The 20,175-nt window shown below is 42.7% G+C and overlaps 1 protein-coding gene across 1 annotated transcript in view; it reads right to left on the reverse strand.

The window, feature by feature from the left end:
* The window catches only part of LOC102782731 (zinc finger protein 385B-like), an 82,000-nt gene that overhangs the window by 38,249 nt on the left and 23,576 nt on the right, over window positions 1-20,175 (reverse strand). The window contains exon 2 of the mRNA XM_006791196.2: window positions 10,853-11,128. Coding sequence (XP_006791259.1) covers window positions 10,853-11,128 — 276 coding nt within the window. The remainder of the gene's footprint in view (window positions 1-10,852; window positions 11,129-20,175) is intronic.

Genomic DNA, 20,175 nt, shown 5'->3' on the forward strand with positions numbered 1-20,175 from the left:
GTAGTTTCAGTGAAAATTTGACTCCACTGAATGTTTGCAGAAGCAACACAATGGCTTGTACACACTGCATTGTTATTCATTCAGCAGTCACCACAATCACTTCAGATAAACACGATTATTCTCAGTCTCTAGCCTGAAACTGTGGCCTCCAGTGTTACACAAGTGTTAACACACACACACACATTTCCATCACCTCAGTGGCTTGCATTCATGTCCTATAGACTTACTCTAAACCTGACCATAACCACTACCGGTCTACCCAAAACTATATCAAGCCTTGAATCAAATCTTCAGCCTTCAGGTTAATGAAAACATTACGATGTCCTGCTTTTTGTCTCTGGGTCATCACAATGTGAGTGTGTGAACAGATCTATGTCCCCACAACATAAGTATTACAACCACACACACAGAGCTTGTGTCTGCCCCGTGTGCTCCTTGCTGGCTCCTTGTCCACTCAAATAAGTGCGGCGTGGAAGCACAACACTGACAAATCCTGACAGTTTTACACTTGATTTCAGGCTGCAGCATTCAAATGAAAGTGCAGGGAGAGGGCCTCGAGCACAATGATCGTATGTCGGCTACGCGCATTATGCTTTCAGCTCGCCATGGACCTACTGAACATTGGCTGTGCATGCCTCTATTTATGGTCTCAGTGTGTGTGACTGACATGCCATGTTACTTATGGAAATCATAGACTTGGAAAGGGTTTTGGGGGAAGCAGGAGAGAGAAACAAAAGGTTTACAAAACATCAAAGCTCACCACATACACAGGTTGTAATTTCTATAATACTATTTAATTACTAGCTTATATTTATCAATTCAAGCTATCTGAAATAGTGACAGTTGTTCAAATAACACAAATTCAGCATGCCTTATATTGAATTTCATTTATTCAGATATATTCACTGACTATTCAACACATGCAGAAAAAATGACTCATGCATTCGCAAATACACCAATCTACTACCATCTAGAATATCAAACAGGAAACTACTCACTTGTTTTATTCGGGTTTAGAACGTCAAAGCTATTGGGAATACTGTAAAACAGGTGTCTCCTCTAACACTATCAGTCCCTGAGGGTTGTGATGCTTCATCTGCCAGGCACCGAGTCAAAAACCAAGCCAAAATGCCCCCCTCCCCTGCTGCCTGTCCAGGCTTTCACAGCGTGGCGAATAGTAGCTTATGACAGATCAAGTGACATCTGAAAAAAATGGCTGCATTTGCTCAGCAGCCTCTTTTGTAAGAAATGAGGTCAAACCGTGAAAAACTGCAGGTGATAAATGTCCCAATTCAAAGCTTGTTTCAGCAGACTGTGTGTAGTAAATGTAGATGATACTCCCTGTATTTATTGTGACGGTGTCTCTAACGTATGTTGGTATACAATAACAGGAAGAATTCAACCTTCAAAAAAACATTAAGCCAAGTCAATCCCCAGTGGAGCCCCGTCCGAGAAAATTAGAGATTTTCCATTAGTGAGGGGAAATTTTGCTCAGGGAAGACAAAAAGCTTCATCTTTCCTTTCACTGGCTAAATTGTTATAAACGGTGCAGGAAATGTTGGAGGTCACGTCTCTGAAAATCATTTTTCTTTGCTTTAAACACATATACTTGAAAATTAATAAAGAAGACTAGAAATCCATGTACAGTTTGAAACGGTAACTTTTTAGCAAAAGGTGTAATTTAGCTTACACACAGAAGTGACATTTATATACAGGTAATATATGTGCCAGTGCACTTACATTTTTTAATGCGTTTTTCTTTTAGATTTCTGACTTAGGGTGTCTTTTGGGTTTGTTTTCAGGACTAGAGTTCATTTAATCCAGCCCAAATCAGTTGTTGATATTGTAAACTTGTAGCTTCTTCCTGTGGTTAGGTTTCTTTTAACAGAGAAAACTCCAAACAGCAGAACCAAAATGCATCATTGTAAATCATGTCTCAGAGGTGGGACAACAAAAGTAAATACAAGAAGAAGGTGCTGTGCTCCAGTCTAGTGGATAAGATGGAGCGTTTACTCCTAACAGCTGCTAGTGGCTACAGTTTGGTACGCTACAATATTCCAGAAACACCACATAGTTGATTCAGATCAGGGTTGAATCAAGTTGTCATCATAAACAAAGTCAAAGGGTCTCACAGTGTGGTTGTTTTGGTCTGTACCTGACCATTCCTGCCTCTATCTGCAACTATAAACATGAGGCAGATAAACTGAACATATTTTGAATTCTTTTATTCTTGTTTTTCTCAACAAAGATAAAATGACAAAAAATGACAATGGGGAGAAAATGGGAGAAACTTTTTGAACAACCAAAGTGATCAAGCACCAAACTCTGTGAGCTGTGTGTGAAAGCAATGAAGCAGAATAATTCATGTCGAAATTTTAAAGAGCAGTATAAACGCTGTTTTGTACCATTTACCTCTAAACACAGACAAACCTTTGTAGCAGAAATGCTTCCTTCCACATCTTAAATGTACAAATCAATTTTCTATTCAATTTCAGGATGTTCTGTCTATGCTGCATGGTTTTTTTTCTTTAAATATCCAACAGTGCACAATACCTGTAAAGTCAGGATTCACATGCTGCATTTAAAGTGTTTTGGGGAACCTTTGCTGATTCGTCCCCACAGCTGGCTTGAAAATATGCAAACAGAAACCGAACGCCCTTGGTCCTTTATGGCAACATTGTGGTGGGGGGACAGACAGATCTGATATAACAAGATCAATGCTCTGCAGCGCCTTTCCTCAGTTTTGTTGGTGTATTTAACAGATATGATGCATAAGAAGTAATAACTAATAGCACAAGATGTCCACAGTTTTCTCTTCTTTCACATTTAACCTGACCTGGTAAGACTGTCACAACGTCTCGAACTGACCATTGTGCATATTTTTGCTTGAGGCCGACGTGTAAATTGCTGTCAGATTAACATAATGAGCTTGTCTGAAGGGACTTATATCTCACCAGCACACACGTTATATCGGAAATCCTAAAACGATAACCTTGAATTGAAACGAGTCCACTGTTGTCCTGTAGTTCAGTGCGGAGTGTAGCAAGTGGAAAGTGCTTTGCTCTGTTCCCTTTTCAAACGGCCCCCAGTGAGAAACACCCTATTAAAATCTCTTTTCATTTGAGCAAATCGCTTCATGAAGCTAAATAAAGGCAAAGACAGTTCAGCTGCGGGAAGGGAACGGGTATTATTAGGTTGGTTTCATTGCAGTGCAGACCGAATTATAGTAACAGTCACCTTAATTGACTCAGACCGTCCTCTTTTTCTCCTCTTTTCTGCGGGAAAGGCAACAGAGAGAATGGCTTCCTGACACAGGTGTGTGAGAGAGATCATACAAATCCCTTTATGGGGTTGAATTTTTATTGGTTCACTAATTTTTGACTATTCCACATTTATTTTATAGTAAAACTCCAATGATCAGTTGTTTCATGCACAGAATATCAACTATTCTTATGATGGATTTTTTGTGTTCGTTATTGTTCATATATTTTGCTTTTAGCATTTTAAATACAAACATTTTTAGCTTTTCCTTGTCTTCTGAGGATACATTAAATATAACTTGGTTCACTGGACTCCTCCGTGAATCGCAACCTTATCGTGGTGGAGGGGTTTGTGTGTCCCAGGGATCCCAGGGGCTATGTTGTCTGGGGGCTTTTGCCCCCTGGTAGGGTCTCCCATGGCAAATTGGTCCTGGGTGAGGGACCAGACAAAGAGCGATTCAGAAGACCCCTATGAAAAAAACACCGAGGGAACAGTTTACCCTGCCCGGGATAGGGTTACCGGGGCCCCACCCTGGAGCCAGGCCCGGGGAGGGTGCCCGAGGGCGAGCGTCTGGTGGCCGGGCCTTAGTCCATGGGGCCCGGCCGGGCACAGCCCGAAGAGGAGACATGGGCCCATCCTCCCGCAGGCCCACCACCCGCAGGAGGCGCCATAGGGGTCGGGTGCATTGTGTGCCGGGTGGCGGCCAGGAGCGGAGGCCCTGGCGGACTGACCCCCGGCTGCCAAGACTGGCAATAGGGACATGGAATGTCACCTCTCTGGTGGGGAAGGAGCCTGAGTTAGTGCGTGAGGTTGAGAGGTACCGGCTAGATATAGTCGGGCTCACCTCTACGCACGGCTTGGGCTCTGGAACCAGTCTCCTGGAGAGGGGCTGGACTCTGTCTCAGTCTGGAGTTGCCCCTGGTGAGAGGCGGCGGGCTGGGGTGGGTATTTTAATATCCCCTCGGCTTGCTGCCGGTACGTTGGGGTTTTTCCCGGTGGACGAGAGGGTTTGTTCCCTGCGCCTTAGGGTCGGGGAACGGGTCCTGACTGTCATCTGCGCTTATGCGCCGAGTGGCAGTTCGGAGTACCCAGCCTTCTTAGAGTCCCTGGGGGGGGTGCTGGAAGGTGCTCCACCTGGAGACTCTGTTGTCCTGCTGGGAGACTTCAATGCTCACGTGGGTAACGACAGCGAGACCTGGAGGGGCGTGATTGGGAGGAACGGCCTCCCTGATCTGAACCCGAGCGGTGTTTTGTTATTGGACTTCTGTGCTAATCACAGTTTGGCCATAACGAACACCTTGTTCGAACATAAGAGTGTCCATAAGTGCACGTGGCACCAGGACGCTCTAGGCCGTAGGTCGATGATCGATTTTGTAATCGTATCACCAGACCTGCGACCATATGTTCTGGACACTCGGGTAAAGAGAGGGGCTGAGCTGTCAACTGATCACCACCTGGTGGTGAGTTGGATCAGGTGGCGGGGGAGGACGCTGGACAGACCTGGTGCACCTAAACGTGTAGTGAGGGTGTGCTGGGAACGACTAGCAGAGGCCCCAGCCCGTGAGATCTTCAACGCACACCTCCGGCAGAGCTTCAACAGCATTCCGAGGGAGGCGGGGGACATCGAGTCCGAATGGACCATGTTCAGCGCCGAAGCAGCCGAAGCTGCTGCATTGAGCTGCGGCCGCAAGGTGGTTGGTGCCTGCCGTGGTGGTAATCCCCGAACCAAATGGTGGACACCAGAGGTGAAGGGAGCCACCAGGCTGAAGAAGGAGTCCTATCGGGCTTGGTTAGCCTGTGGGACTCCGGAGGCAGCCGACAGGTATCGACAGGCCAAGCGGAATGTGGCTCGGGCAGTGGCTGAAGCAAAAACTCGGGTGTGGGAGGAGTTCGGAGAGGCCATGGAAAAAGACTTTCGGACTGCCTCGAAGAGGTTCTGGGAAACCGTCAGGCGTCTCAGGAGGGGAAAGCGGTGCTCTACCTGCACTGTGTATAGTGCTGGCGGAGCGCTGCTGACGTCGACTGAGAAAATTGTCAGGCGGTGGAAGGAATACTTCGAGGACCTCCTTAATCCCACTGACGCGTCTTCCGAGGAGGAAGCAGAGTCTGGGGATGAGGGGAATGACCCGCCAATTTCTGGGGGCGAGGTCACTGAGGCAGTTAAACAACTCCTTGGTGGCAGAGCCCCTGGTGTTGATGAGGTCCGCCCCGAGTTCCTGAAGGCTCTGGACGTTGTAGGGCTGTCCTGGCTGACACGCCTCTGCAATGTTGCGTGGAGATCAGGGGCAGTACCCGTGGATTGGCAGACCGGGGTGGTGGTCCCCATCTTTAAGAAGGGGGACCGGAGGGTGTGTTCCAACTACAGGGGGATCACACTCCTCAGCCTCCCCGGGAAAGTCTATGCCAGGGTGCTGGAAAGGAGAGTTCGTCCGCTAGTCGAACCTCTGATCCAGGAGGAACAATGCGGTTTTCGTCCTGGTCGCGGAACACTGGACCAGCTCTTCATCCTCTCGAGGATGCTTGAGGGTGCATGGGAGTTTGCCCAACCAGTCTACATGTGTTTTGTGGACTTGGAGAAGGCATTCGACCGTGTCCCTCGGGGTGTCCTGTGGGAGGTGTTGCGGGAGTATGGGGTGTCTGGCCCATTGCTACGGGCCATTCGATCCCTATACAACCGTTGCAGGAGCTTGGTTCGCATTGCCGGCAATAAGTCGGACTCGTTCCCGGTGGGTGATGGGCTCCGCCAGGGCTGCCCTTTGTCACCGGTTCTGTTCATAATTTTTATGGACAGGATTTCTAGGCGCAGCCAAGTGGCGGAGGGCTTTCGCTTTGGTGGCCTCAGGATCTCATCTCTGATCTTTGCGGATGATGTGGTTCTGTTGGCTTCATCGGGTGAGGGCCTCCAGCTCGCACTGGAGCGGTTCGCAGCCGAGTGTGACGCAGCGGGAATGAGGATCAGCACCTCCAAATCTGAGGCCATGGTTCTCAGCCGGAAAAGGGTGGAGTGCCCACTCCGGGTCGGGGATGAGGTCCTGCCCCAAGTGGAGGAGTTCAAGTATCTCGGGGTCTTGTTCGCGAGTGATGGGAGAAGGGAGCCGGAGACCGACAGACGGATTGGGGCTGCAGCTGCAGTAATGCAGACGCTGCACCGGTCCGTCGTGGTGAAGAGGGAGCTGAGTGTAAAAGCGAAGCTCTCAATTTACCGGTCGATCTACGTCCCTACCCTCACCTATGGCCACGAGCTGTGGGTAGTGACCGAAAGGACGAGATCGCGGATACAAGCGGCGGAAATGAGCTTCCTCCGAAGGGTGGCTGGCATCTCCCTTAGAGATAGGGTGAGAAGTTCGGCCATCCGGGAGGGGCTCAGAGTAGAGCCGCTGCTGCTCCACATCGAAAGGAGCCAGCTGAGGTGGTTTGGGCATCTGGTAAGGATGCCCCCTGGGCGCCTCCTGGGTGAGGTGTTCCAGGCATGTCCCACCGGGAGGAGGCCCCGGGGCAGACCCAGGACACGCTGGAGAGATTATATCTCTCGGCTGGCCTGGGAACGCCTTGGTGTTCCCCCGGATGAGCTGGAGGAGGTGGCTGGGGAGAGGGAGGTCTGGGCCTCTTTGCTTAGGCTGCTGCCCCCGCGACCCGGCCCCGGATAAAGCGGATGAAGATGGATGGATGGATGGATGGATGGTTCACTGGACATTACAAAGCAGTTGGAGACGTTGCCTTTTGAATACAGATTGCATTTTTTAATTGTTTTCAGACATTTTATTGACCATACAATATCAATTATCTGAGGGAAAATTGGCCATGGAACACATTAATTGCTATATTTTTAATCTGCAGGATCTTTTAATGGTTTAAGTTGAACTTAAACCATTAAAAGATCCTGCAGATTTGTCCTAAATAAACAGTTTCATAAATAATTTTAGGTGGAGAAACTGTTCGCTGTTTACTGCTTAATTCACAGCAGCTCAAACAAAATGAGGTCAGATGCTGTGGGGTTCATTTAAGTCGTTCAAACATGGCAGGTGTGAAATCAGCCTGTGCCCCTTGTGAAAAATCGAGAGGGCCTCTAGCCGGAGGGACTGATGAGTGACTCTCATCTTATCCATCAATTAGTGGATGAGATGCTTGTGATAAAACGACAAACCACATCTAATAGTGCACCGCAAACAAGCCTCTTGTTCACGTTTTAAAATAGTTTATTTATCTTTACAGGAAAAGCACAAAACATTTACCAATAATGACTCGGCATTCATCATCTGTCCTAGTAAACCATATCAGTGAGTCAGCACCAAAGTTAAACGTATCTTTAATCTGCAAATCCCAAAAATTCTACACTGTGCAAAACTATCCACTGGGCCAAATTTGAATCCTTCATAAGTTTTGGCCAGACAGACAACACTGTTTGATAATCCAACAAAGCAACCACTTCACCAGATACACGTTGTGTAGCTAAACCTTAGCAAGTAAGATGATGTTGAATGAATGAATTGAGTTGCAGTTCTTCAGTGTTAGCAGGAGGTGAGCATTAGGCAACATTAGTAAATGGTAAATGGTAAATGGACTGGTTCTTATATAGCGCTTTTCTACTCTTCTGAGCACTCAAAGCGCTTTATACAACTTGTGCATTCACCCATTCACACCCATTCGCACAAGCACATTTTTCCTAGGTGCTTTCTAACTGACATTCACACACATTCATACTCCGATGGACGCATCGGAGTGCAATTTGGGGTTAGTATCTTGCCCAAGGATATTTGGCATGCAGACTAGGGGAAGCCAGGAATCGAACCACCAACCTTCCGATCAGTAGATGACCTGCTCTACCACCTGAGCTACAGCCACCCCATTAGTCAGAAGAAAGAGAGCTCAGAATCAGATCTGATTCCAAAAAATAAACGATAATTTGATGAATTGAACATCCTGCTGACATTAAGTCCATTTCCCCCCGATAGCTGCTTGGCCAGTTGGGCTTTTTAAGGCCTCAGCCACAAATGCATACTATGACTGGCAATATCCTGGCAACCTCTGGTTGTCTGGAAAAAGTGTCACATAAACTGGAAATGGGAAATATTTGTCTTCATAGAAAAAGTTGTGCCTTCCCATTGTAACCAACATGCCCAACTTTTTCCAAAGTTGCAACTTTTACTTTGAAAGTCGACAGTCTCTGTTGCTGGTTTGCATCGTACTCTTCACACTTTCACTGCTACCTTGTGAGTTGTTTGCAAGTGTTTATTTCCATCAGAAAACATAGCAAACAACTGCAAGGTTTTTAGCTTAGCACCTTTTTTGTGACCAATATCACCCAGCAACTTCCAAAAACGATTTGCAGGCCAGTCCTGGAATAGACACTTTTAAGGATGATCACTAACCAGTCACTAGGTCTGTGAGACTGGGGCTTTTAATAAAACTGACTTTGCTAGTAATGAAAATTGCTAGATAAGATGCTTGATACCTAGCTTAGCAGCAAGCTGGCTAACCTTAGTTTATGTTCTTGCTGCAGTTGTCCCTACAAAAGATATACCTAAAGTCACAACATTTCATTGTTTAATGTCCTTATGTGCAGCCTGTGTGTTCTGAACCAGTCATTTGTTGACATTAATGATTAGTGCACTCAGTTTTTAAGCTAATATTACAGTGTTGGTCAACTCTGGGAGCAGAAGACAAACACCGAGGAAAGGCACTTGTCCCAACTCCTTATCATACAAGTCACGTCAGAGGCTGTTAGGCAACCAAGTTGGAGGTTTAACTGATTCCTGAGTGAATCAGGAAATAAAAGTTTGTTTCTGGACACTGGAAAGTAAAGAAAAAGAAACTACAGAAAATAGAAGAGGCCAAGAAATGTTTCATAATCACCTTTTGCACTGGATCAGTCACACACTCTTAAGTATGAATGATGACCTGCAGAGGCTATTATCTGATATAGAAAAAGTCAATACCGTTCTGATGGAACAATGGATATAATTTTTTTTTAATTTAATATTCTGTATTAGACTGGTACAGTTAAATGTGTGTGACATGCCACCAGCCAGAACGAGTCTCATAAATCAACATATAAAAGCGTAATTTTATTGGCCAGTTGTTCATTAGAGGCTGAGTACTGATTGATCAAGCTGGTCAGCGCAGCAGAGTGACACAGGTGTTGGTGAGTGAAGGTGATTAATGGCCCTTCATCAAAACAGGTGTGGAGAAAATACTTGGAAATGGTGGGGCGCTCCACTGGAATAATAAATATATTTCTCAATGCAAAGCACCTCATGGTTTGCAGATGTGAACATTAACCACAAAGCACCAAACAGAGCAACTTTTATGGGAAAGATGCTGAACATCCGAGTAGCTCGAAACCTCATAATTAGCAATGAACTGCAAAAGAAAGAAAACTATATCAAACTTATTATGCCAGGAGATGCAACAGTATTGTGTAAGCAGATACTTGTCAAAGAAAAACAATGCATAAGACTCAGAAACTAAGCCATATCTTCTTTTCTGTTAGCCAGACACACTACCCTTGGAAGATCTGATTGAAAGAAAAGAATCACTGGAAATACAACAGCCTTGCAGTAAAAATTGATTAAAAAAAATGCTTTTTTTTTTTACTGTTTTTGTTTAACAGTTGGTGATTAAAGTGTAATAAATTTAAGAGTTTGTCGTGCAGGTGGAAGATATGACATTTTCACTCAGTTTTTCATAGTTTTGCAGAGTCTACATGCTAATCCTAAGGGCGCTAAGGGCGATCGTGGCTCAAGAGTTGGCAGTTCGTCTTGTAATCGGAAGGTTGCCGGTTCGAGCCCCAGCTTGGACAGTTTCGGTCGTTGTGTCCTTGGGCAAGACACTTCACCTACCGCCTACTGGTGATGGCCAGAGGGGCCGATTGCGCGATATGGCAGCCTCGCTTCTGTCAGTCTGCCCCAGGGCAGCTGTGGCTACAACTGTAGCTTGCCTCCACCAGTGTGTGAATGTGAGAGTGAATGAATAGTGGAATTGTACAGCGCTTTGAGGTTCTCGAAAAGCGCTATATAAATGCAATCCATTATTATTATTATTATAATCCTCCTTAATCAAAATTTCCAGTCACTTTCTCACAATTGTGAAATTACCCTTTTTTAAAAAAAAAAAAATAAAGCACATTTCAACCAGTCATTGAAAAAGAAAGAAAAAAAAAAACCTCAACTGTAACTGAAACTGTTGATGGCTCTGTCCTATGTAGGTGCTCCAGTTCCAGGGCTGTGGTTTTCTGCATGATGTCCCACTGGCATGGCTTGCTGGGACCATTAAATGTAATAAAGTCATCATTCATTTCATTAGCCGAACCTGTGGCTTTCCTGCTATGACAAAGTTAGAATCTCTGTTGTGGTCTATTGCTGTGGAGACAACCTGTGTCAGCTGCATGAGCCCATTTTGAAGCTAAACACTGAAATGCTGATGTATAAAAGTCTGAGCTAACTTTTAAACTGAAAAGGCTGGGCCCTTACAATTTACCATTCAAATACTGAGCTGGGTAGATATTTGCTTTTCAAATGTGAAATTTAGATATTCTGTAATGGCCTCAAAAAGGACATGTCAGTGTTTTCTTCAAGTCTTGAATCTTTCCTACCTGCACTGACAGCTTTTGCCAGTCGGCGGAGTCTTCTCTGATGAGTCTTCCCTCTGTAGTGGATCTGTGCCTGGGCACTGGAGTTCAGCTGTATGTTGCACACCTGACACACAGTGGCACTGCCGCTGCCCTGTCGCCGCTCCCGCTTGGCCTTGAGCCCAGACCCCATCCTCCTCTCTTCTTCGTCTTCTTCCTCTTCTTCCTCCTCCTGTGCCTCCTGGCTCTTCGGAGGAGGGCTGCTCTCCCTCCAGTCGCTGGTTTTTGGACGCTTCATATCTGGCGATAGAATAAAGATTTGAGGTAATTAATCAAAAGAGGTAATGACTTATATAAATTAGAACCAATTGTCTGAATGTGAAATGCTTAAATATTTTTCTTTTTATGTGTATGTTGTACAAGCCTCCACAGGGGGGCAACAGAGCAGCGTGACTTCATCAGAGGAGATGACTAGTGATCTTTTTCAGTTTTATGCAATTTTATGTGCACTGCTATTGTACTGGTTGATTCTTAAATGCACAAAGAGATTTTTCCAGCTTACAAAGGACACTTTTCACTTGGACTTCTCTACATCCTTTGTACAATTTGTCAATATGAACAGATGCATGTGTTAAAAATCTTTGACATCCCATTAAAGGACTCAAAACACTCCGTAGATAAGTATCTTGTTCCAACATCTCTCTATTTATCAGATAATAAAAGCAGATTCCCAGGGGAAACACAAAGCGACATGCTGCTTTGTGAGAGCACGCAGCCCTAATACCTGTAATGGCTTAGCGATTATGACAGACTGACAGCATAAATCAAGCTGCAGCTAAACACAAGCCATGCTATGAATGTGGAAATGTCACCCAAAGCCTGAGTGAATTCTTTGTTTTGCCTCTGTTCATATGTTAATGGCATCAATTAAGCCCTCGTGATGTCAGGCATTTTATCCGCTCCCTTGCCTGAATCTACCCCACCCCCCAAGGCCGCTACCATTTGCAATAAAAATGGTAGCTGCCCCTCTAAAAATTCAACTTGACAACATGAAAGTGGAATGGAAATGCGTTGAGTGGAAGTCATCAGTTTCCAACCAGCAACATGGACTTCAAAGCTGCAGCCCAACACCGCAATTATTTGAATAAAAGTGTGACAACGGGCTGGCACATGAGTAACTGGTGAAGACGGTGACTAGAATAAAGTGTCTCAAAACACGATTAAAACATAGAAAGCGTTACACTCAGTGCCATTACAATCGCTAAACGGCACATACAGACTGATTTAAAAAAAAGGGAACATGTAGAACAGGAATGTTGTGTGATTCCTGGCCAGGCTGTTAAAGTGTTTTATTTCTCCCTCCTCACAAAAAAATATGCATTTATTATATTTTACACAGTTTGTTATGCAAAACTGTTCCAAACACTCTGACCCTCTGAAGTCAGGCTGAAGCTTGATTTAGACTTCTGAGGGAAATTTTCATCCTAACTGACGTGGTAATCGGAAACAGCCCTATTCGTCATAGGGTTGATGAAGGACATACATATATATACAGTGTTGGGGAGTAACGGAATACATGTACCGCCGTTACGTATTTAAAACACAAAATATGAGTAACTGTATTCCATTACAGTTACCGTTTAAAAAGGCGGTATTTAGAATACAGTTACTTTGTTGAAATAAATGGATTACACAGCGGTACTTCCCTGTTTCATATTGTGGCGGGTCAGGACTGTTTGGGTTTTGTTTGACAGCTACGTTCTGTTGTTCCAGGTGGCAGTGTCACGGTTGCCATGGTTACAGGGTGACGCTCTCGTGTTTCCTGGGTGAGAGAGGCCTTTTTGTTGTTGTGCTAAGCTAATAGGCAGAATGCTACAGGCATAGCTCTAAAGAATGTAGCCTCATGGGCAGTGTAGTCCGTGCTGCAGGGAGAATGGACTGCCATACATGTTATGTGTCTGTGAGCGAGGGAGGGAGAAAAAGGAAAAGTACGAGCTGTCATCGAGCAAAAACGGGAGCTGGAAGCATGTAAATATAATAATAACCACTGCAGCCAAGAAGAGTGCCTGACGAGCCCAGTTGTAAGTACGCTATTAAGACTCGACTGTACACCGTGTTCGTGTTTTCCTCCAAAAACAATAAGTTCCTTTGGAGCAGCCTTTCAACGCCTCTCTCTGTCTCTAGCAAGCAAAGTTGACCCAGACAACAAAGTAAAGCTAGTTTTTGGCTATGAGCCCGACACGAACCCACCGTATTAGCCAGAGGTCCCTTTACTACGGTTCGGAGCCGCGGACCTTCAGTAACAGTAATAAATCACAGCAATAGTACATTCACGTAGTTGTAAACAGCATGATAATATATTAAGTAATCCAAAGTATTCAGAATACGTTACTCTCATTGAGTAACGTAACGGAATACGTTACAGAATACATTTTGGGGCATGTATTCTGTAATCTGTAATGGAATACATTTTAAAAGTAAACTTCCCAACACTGTATATATATATATTAAAAAAAAAAATAGAATAAATCTTTCTGCTCTTGTCTGCTGGTGATGTAATGGAGAAATTAATCAGAGAAATGCTTCCTTTCTTCTTAATGTCCACTTATATGATACAGTATCTACTTACAGTGACTATAACGTAGCCAAACAATTGTTTTGCTTTTGTTTACAGCAGCAGCACTTTGCATTAAGTTAAGTGTATACCTCCCAACTCTGCAAATCTGGTGAAGGACTTAAGTTATTCCAAAAAAAAAACAAAAAAAAAAAAAACAGAGCATAACGCATTAATATAAACTAAACTAAGATTATTTTTTAGTAAAAATGATGAACTATTCTGCTCTGAGTGCTGCTGGATAAGTGCTCAGACTGTTGTTTTCACCTTGAAAGTCAGCACTGATATGACGACAATAGGAGTAATTAAAATAAGAGTCATCAGAGGGAGGGTTGCACCAGCTAACTCACTGTAAGGGCATTTTATTTACCAATACAGGAATCAAAAGGAAAGTAAAAGCACCAGAAGTCAGTTTACTACTTCTTTGAGCTCAACTAACCACAGTACTTAGATTTCTTCAAAAAAAAAAAAAAAAAAAAAAAGATCATAGCATAAACAATACAGAGGTAATATTTTTAATAATAAGGAACAAAAAAATTAATGCAAAAGAAAACATGATAATGATTATTCTTATTCTTGCTGGTTTCATTTTAAGTGTTAAACTATGTATTTCAAAATAAGTCCTGGCTTTGCTGAATTGTCCAGTAATTGTGTTTTACTCTGGTTTTACTTTACTCGCCTGCAAAAGACAGAAGGACATTTCAAATTGAAAAAGGTATGTGCATAAATTAAAACAGAGGGACTGAGAACAACCCCTTCATAGCATTTTAGAGCAATTTGAATAATAATTCACCAGTGTGCTGACAGGACCAGACTCCTGCCAAAAAGCAGCAGGCCAATCAGACCTCCTGCTGCTGCTTGATGGGCTAAAAAGCCATAAAATACAGAGATGCAAATAATGGACATAAAGATAAACAAAGAAAAAAGCTTGTTCTGGGGGAAAAAAACAAAACAAAAAAACCCCACCCTGCATAATTGGCACAGCCAAATATTTAAAATTCCCACTTTCAGTCCTTTAATTTTAGATCCAGAAATTTAGGTGGGGACTAAAATTGAACTGTGCAAAGTTAGACACTAGAATGACTCTTCCCCCAAAAAAGTGATTTATAAAATGGAAACTCTACATATAGACTTTATTTAATTATTCTTAATCAGCTTTTTAAATTTCTATTTGTTTATAACACTAAATGCATCACTTTAAAAATGTCATGATGTAGTACTTGTTTGCTTTCACCTAACCTCAGGTACATAGTTGCTGTTCTCTGCCTGTCTGAGGTACAATATGTCTCTACTGTTCTGAGTGCTGCTGGATAAGCGCTCAGATGTTTGTTTCACCTTGAAAGTCAGTACTGACATGACGACAATGGACGCGGTCAGTCCGGGGGAGGGCTGCACCAGCTAAGTCACTTTAATGGTCACTTTAATACAGGATTTAAAAGGAAAACACAAGCGCAAGAAGTCACTTTGCTACTTCTTTAGGCTGCTGAGCTAACCACAGCACATTTACAATGGTACACAGTGTCAGTAATGATTAATGAGTTGTCTAAAAACAAACAACATTTAAAGTGAACTCTAACATTTTTCATACTCCTTCCTAATATATACAAAATACAAAAGGTCATACAAAAGATTCATAAATTACAGTCCCCTAGAGGGTCATTTACCAAAAAGCTGAATGGGAATGCTATTCAAACTGCTGGTTTAAAGTACTGACACGTATTTATTCCAAGTCAAGCATGGCTCAGATGCTCATGTTTGCTAATGTCTAATAGTGTACACTGATGCCACTAGTCTGTGTTTTTACCCTCCAGGACCCTGGAACTACATTAGCAGTTCCTCTTACTCAACTTGATGTGGTCAGCTGGACTTAGCACCAACAGCCCCATTAAAACAAACAACTTTGAACAGGTTGCCTGCCGGCCAGCAGCTGCTGGTTCCTGCTGGCACTTGAGTTTGGGCTGCTTTGCCTGTCTGGCACCAGAGATGGCAGCTACAAACAGCCCAGTCTTCTGCTGGGGACCAAATGGCTGAAGTGACCAGTGCTCCACAGCACAGGCTGTGGCACCTGCAGCTGAAAGTGGCAACTCAACATAAAACCTTTGAGCTGCTATTTACCATAAAATACTAATTTCTGGCGATGTGGTTAAGCCACATCAAAGATGTAACTTGGAATGGGACAGTTGGGACAAAATCCCAGAGTATCAGATGACCCCTCATACAGAATGTACGTCTGATGTGTTACATTAAATCCTAGATGTCTAGCTTTATTTTCCTTATGAACTGAGTGTTAAGTACAAAAATTGGTGCAAGAAAAGGCACCTCTTGGAAAGTTGTGATTGAAAAAGGCATTTTTCCATACATTACTTGTATTTTCTCACGGTCAACAGTGCAACAGTTAGTTTATCAGAGAGTATCGGTGAATGAGCATTTTAAATTAGTTTTTAGCAAACATAGCAAGGAGAGAAAGGATGCAGTGCTGTCAGTGACTTTGTCGAGTGGACGAAAGATGACGTTATGTAGTAGTAGTAGTAGTAGTAGTATGTGCATGTTTTTGTAAAGTACTGAAACACTGTTACAGCTTCTATACTGTAAATATGACTACTGCCATATATATGTGTATGTGACACATCTAGAAGCTGGTCAGTTGGAAATGAGTGTTAGATGAAGAATTCTGTAAATTGTTCATTCAACAGTGTGGTTGTTTTTTTTTTTTTTTTTAAATACAGTTTAATCCAGTCAATCTGTGAGCACCTGTGGTTTGCGGGCTCCTTTAGCAAGGATTAATCTGTTTTGGGCTTGTGGTAGTTATGCTAGCTAAAGATGAAGACGAGCGTTTATAGCATAAGGTCAAATAAATATGTCTCTTCCCCCAACCTCTGACTGCAGTTATTGTCTGTAGTTCTGGTCAAAAGCTGGGATGATTATATTGGTATTGATTATTGTTATATGATATTATCTGTTCCACTTGTCTCTGTGTTAGAGAGAGACAAAGAGAGAATCTTAGATGTAAACCCGAAATATCTGCCTCGGGTTCTGTCAGAGTTGTTACACCTGTGGGCCCTACAGTGTATTTCAGTCACTAAAAGGCCTGATTAGATACATGTGGTAGCTATTATTACAACATCACGTATAAATGATTCATTTTACAATTGATTCACTCACTCCAAGTCCTTTATGATTCATGAAAGAACAAATAATTGGGACAACTGATTTAAAACCTATTTTATAGAAAATTTACAAACTCAGCAGACTACAAATTCTTATCCGATTAGTGAATTAATAAAGACTGTAATAGTTGGTCTTAGCATAGAAAGCAGAATAGCTTCCCTCCAACAGGGATACAATTGTTGCATACATTTCTATGACATTACAACATTAATTAATGTCAGAGCACTAAACAACATTGCATCACATCACTTTCCATAGTATTTACTCTAAAAAGAATAAAATACATTTATGATGATGATGATGATGATGATGATATCTATGATATGATTTAGCAAAACGTGTTGGATATCCTGCCCTTTTATGATGGAGCTGTAAAAAGGATGCAAAGTTCACTGTCCTGTAGATGTTCATTTGGATCCACTACATAGTTTCTAATAGACATAATACATATAATCTAAGTTATGTTGACATTTACTTAAAAATCCACACTATGGCTGAGACTCTGTGATTTAAGAACAGATATAAATGAGTGGGAGGTGTGATGATAAAAGTAAACGTAACATTATAAATAGAAATCATAAAGAAATTTCTTTCCCATTCTGGCATAGCAATTAATATATATGAACCATAATAGTTTTCTGATAGGCCATATTTATTAGGCTTCTTAACATATTTTTAAGCACTTGGACACTTGGAGCTGACTTCCCGGTAGTACTCTAGAAGCTACTGATAAGTCCCAGGGAGCCAATAGCATCATCTTAGAGTATCACCGAGAGGAGTTTAAGCACCCGAAACTTAGTCCTTTTATCTATGATCATAGTATCTGTTATCCTTTTAGCAGTGTAAACTATCTCCCCCAACAGCTCTTTACATACCAGCACTCATCAGTCTGCTTGGTTGTTGTTCCAGGATGAGGATTTAATAGAAGCCAAGAATACACACCGATCAGCCACACCATTAAAAACGAAAAAATAAAACGGCTATCGGACCTGCCAGGGCGTGGATACAGGACCTCTGGGGGTGTCCTGTGGTGTCTGGCACCAGGATATTGGCAGCAGGTCCAGAGGGTTTCCAGTGGTCTCTGTGAAATGTGGGGTCAGATTCTCATGGCTGCTTGGTCAGGAGTCTGGAAAGTTTGGAGGTCAGGTCAGTGGTTTGTGCACTTTGTTCCCTGAACTACTCCCAAGTACTTTTTGACGCATAGAAGGGAGCACCATCCTCTTTGGAGGGAACACTGCATTATAATGAGATGTTCAATGTCATCCATCTCACCTGTCAGTGGTTTTAATGTCGTGGCTGATCATAAAAGCCATTTTATACTCTTAAGTTGATGCTAAATAGCTGCAAGCTGCAGTTTGAAGTTATTAGGACCTCAAATGTCCCTGAGGTTAAAAAAAAAAGGGCCTTCATTTTTTGTGTTCTAACCAATACTCTGAAAGAGGGAAATAAATGAAGTAACTGTTGGTAACCCAGGCTATTGTATTTTCTCTTAGTCTGTATTCTCCTGATTTTTAGCTAATTTTAGCTTTCTCAATACTGAGAGTTGTTTCTCTGTTTATCATTCATCACCTGCTTCACCATCTGTGTACATATACAGGCTCACATATATACATCCAAACTAATATTTGGTTACATGTCCCTACTTGGTAGACACCATCAACTTTCTGGCACAATTATAGCTGAATATTTGACCACTCTTCTTGTCACAAGTTCATTTAAATCGGCTGGTTTTCTGGCAAGGACCAATAGTCCAGAGATTTCAAAAGGGCTGAGGTGAGGGCTTTGGCAAGGTCATTCCAGAAGCTTAATGGGCTTTTTCTAAACATCTGTTTAAATAATGTTATGAAAGTACAAGTTATTTGGATGTGGCACCATTTTGCTAAGCTATGAAAGAGGACAAACTGTCACCCTCAGATGAGGAAACGTGGTTAGGATGTTCAGAAACAATCCAGGAACCACCAAAGCTCAAGATGGTCATAAACTGGAAACTGCTGGAACACCAGCATTACTGTTCACAGTAAAATGAGTTATACTTTGCTATGGACCAAGAGGATGCTGACCAATAAAAAAGCCTCTGCTCCAAGATTGACACCTTCAAGCTCAACCGAAATTTGCAGCTGCCCACGTGGACAAGCCAAATACCTTTTGGATAAAGGTTTTATGGTCAGACGAGACAAACATTGAGATGCTGTTGCCACAATGGGATGAGGTATGTTTGAATGAGTAATGCTGAGGCTTTCAAACCTGAGAAGAGTGTGCCAGTTGTCAATCATGGTGGTGGTACCATCATGCTCTGAGGCTGTTTTGCTGCCAATGACACTGGTACACTGCACAAATCTAATGGAATAATGAAGGAGGAGGACTACCACTACATTCTTCACATTTACCTAAAATCAAAAGCTAAAAAAAAAAAATGGTTAAAACTTGGACACAGCTGGGTGTTTCAACAGGACAATGGGTGACACATGGGTGTATATAAACCTCTGACCACAACAACTGCATCCTGAATAAGCAGTTAAGAATATTAATGGATGAATGTTTAATTCGTTTGACCCTGACTTGATGTGGCCATCCGGAACAACTTTGCTTGGCTAACTTATTTAAATAAAGGATTAAAAACATAATCTCAAATATTAAATACTACATTGCTGTCATGCCTGACTGTTGTTAAAGAATTCCACCTAATGACTTCTGTCACCACTCAATCAATAGACCAAACATAAAAAATAGTTCCCCTGCATCCCTTTGTCTAACACTCATGCTTAGTGTCTTTGTTTTATGGCCTGAGACAGCTGCATGGAAATGACCTGTCAGGTTCATAAACTACTCCATCACGGGACTCACTTGTAGCTGCAATGTAATGTTCTCCACATGGGTGCCTACATAAACGAGGGATCATTCATTTCAACCTGACATGTAAATGGCTCTTTACAAGTCCCTGGTTGAAGCTCTTATTTGTGACAAATCCAAAAGAGTGCTAAAAGTATACGTAACACACAATTTTAGTATATTTGACTTATTTTTTTATGGAACATGACCTGCTGTTTTCTTGATAAAGATGGGATCTATGTGGGATATTAAGGCTTTAAGGAAACTAAGTCTGAGAGCCTGAGAAGTTTAAAACATTATTTCCATCTCTAAAAGAAGGCCAAGTGTTTGCTTTGAAATTACAGGCAGTTTAGTATCAGTGCTTCTGAAAGGTTAAAGGGGCTTTGTGGGGTGTTACACAGAGCCTAAAAGCTAACAGCAGCATTAGTACAAACTCTGGCCAGGTGGATCCCGAGCTGACAGACTGCTATAAAACTGGCAACCTGTTAAGCCTGTTTCCCTCAAGCTGCTCTCTCCATCTGTATGATGTGCTGTCTGCCTTGATGTGCCGTTGTTTCACACCAGGGTGAACATGTTTATTACTGAGCTCTGACAAATGAGGGCTTTTAAGTTAGCTTGCAGAGAACAACTTTTCATTTTGACTAATGTTAAATTTAAAAAAAAAAAAAAAAGTTCATCATCAGCATGTGGGTTATAACAGCGCGTTTTCCCAGTGGGTCATTGTATAGCGTGGCTA

Source organism: Neolamprologus brichardi, chromosome 8, assembly GCF_056152115.1.
Source record: "Neolamprologus brichardi isolate AB-2024 chromosome 8, ASM5615211v1, whole genome shotgun sequence".
Taxonomy (NCBI): domain Eukaryota; kingdom Metazoa; phylum Chordata; class Actinopteri; order Cichliformes; family Cichlidae; genus Neolamprologus; species Neolamprologus brichardi.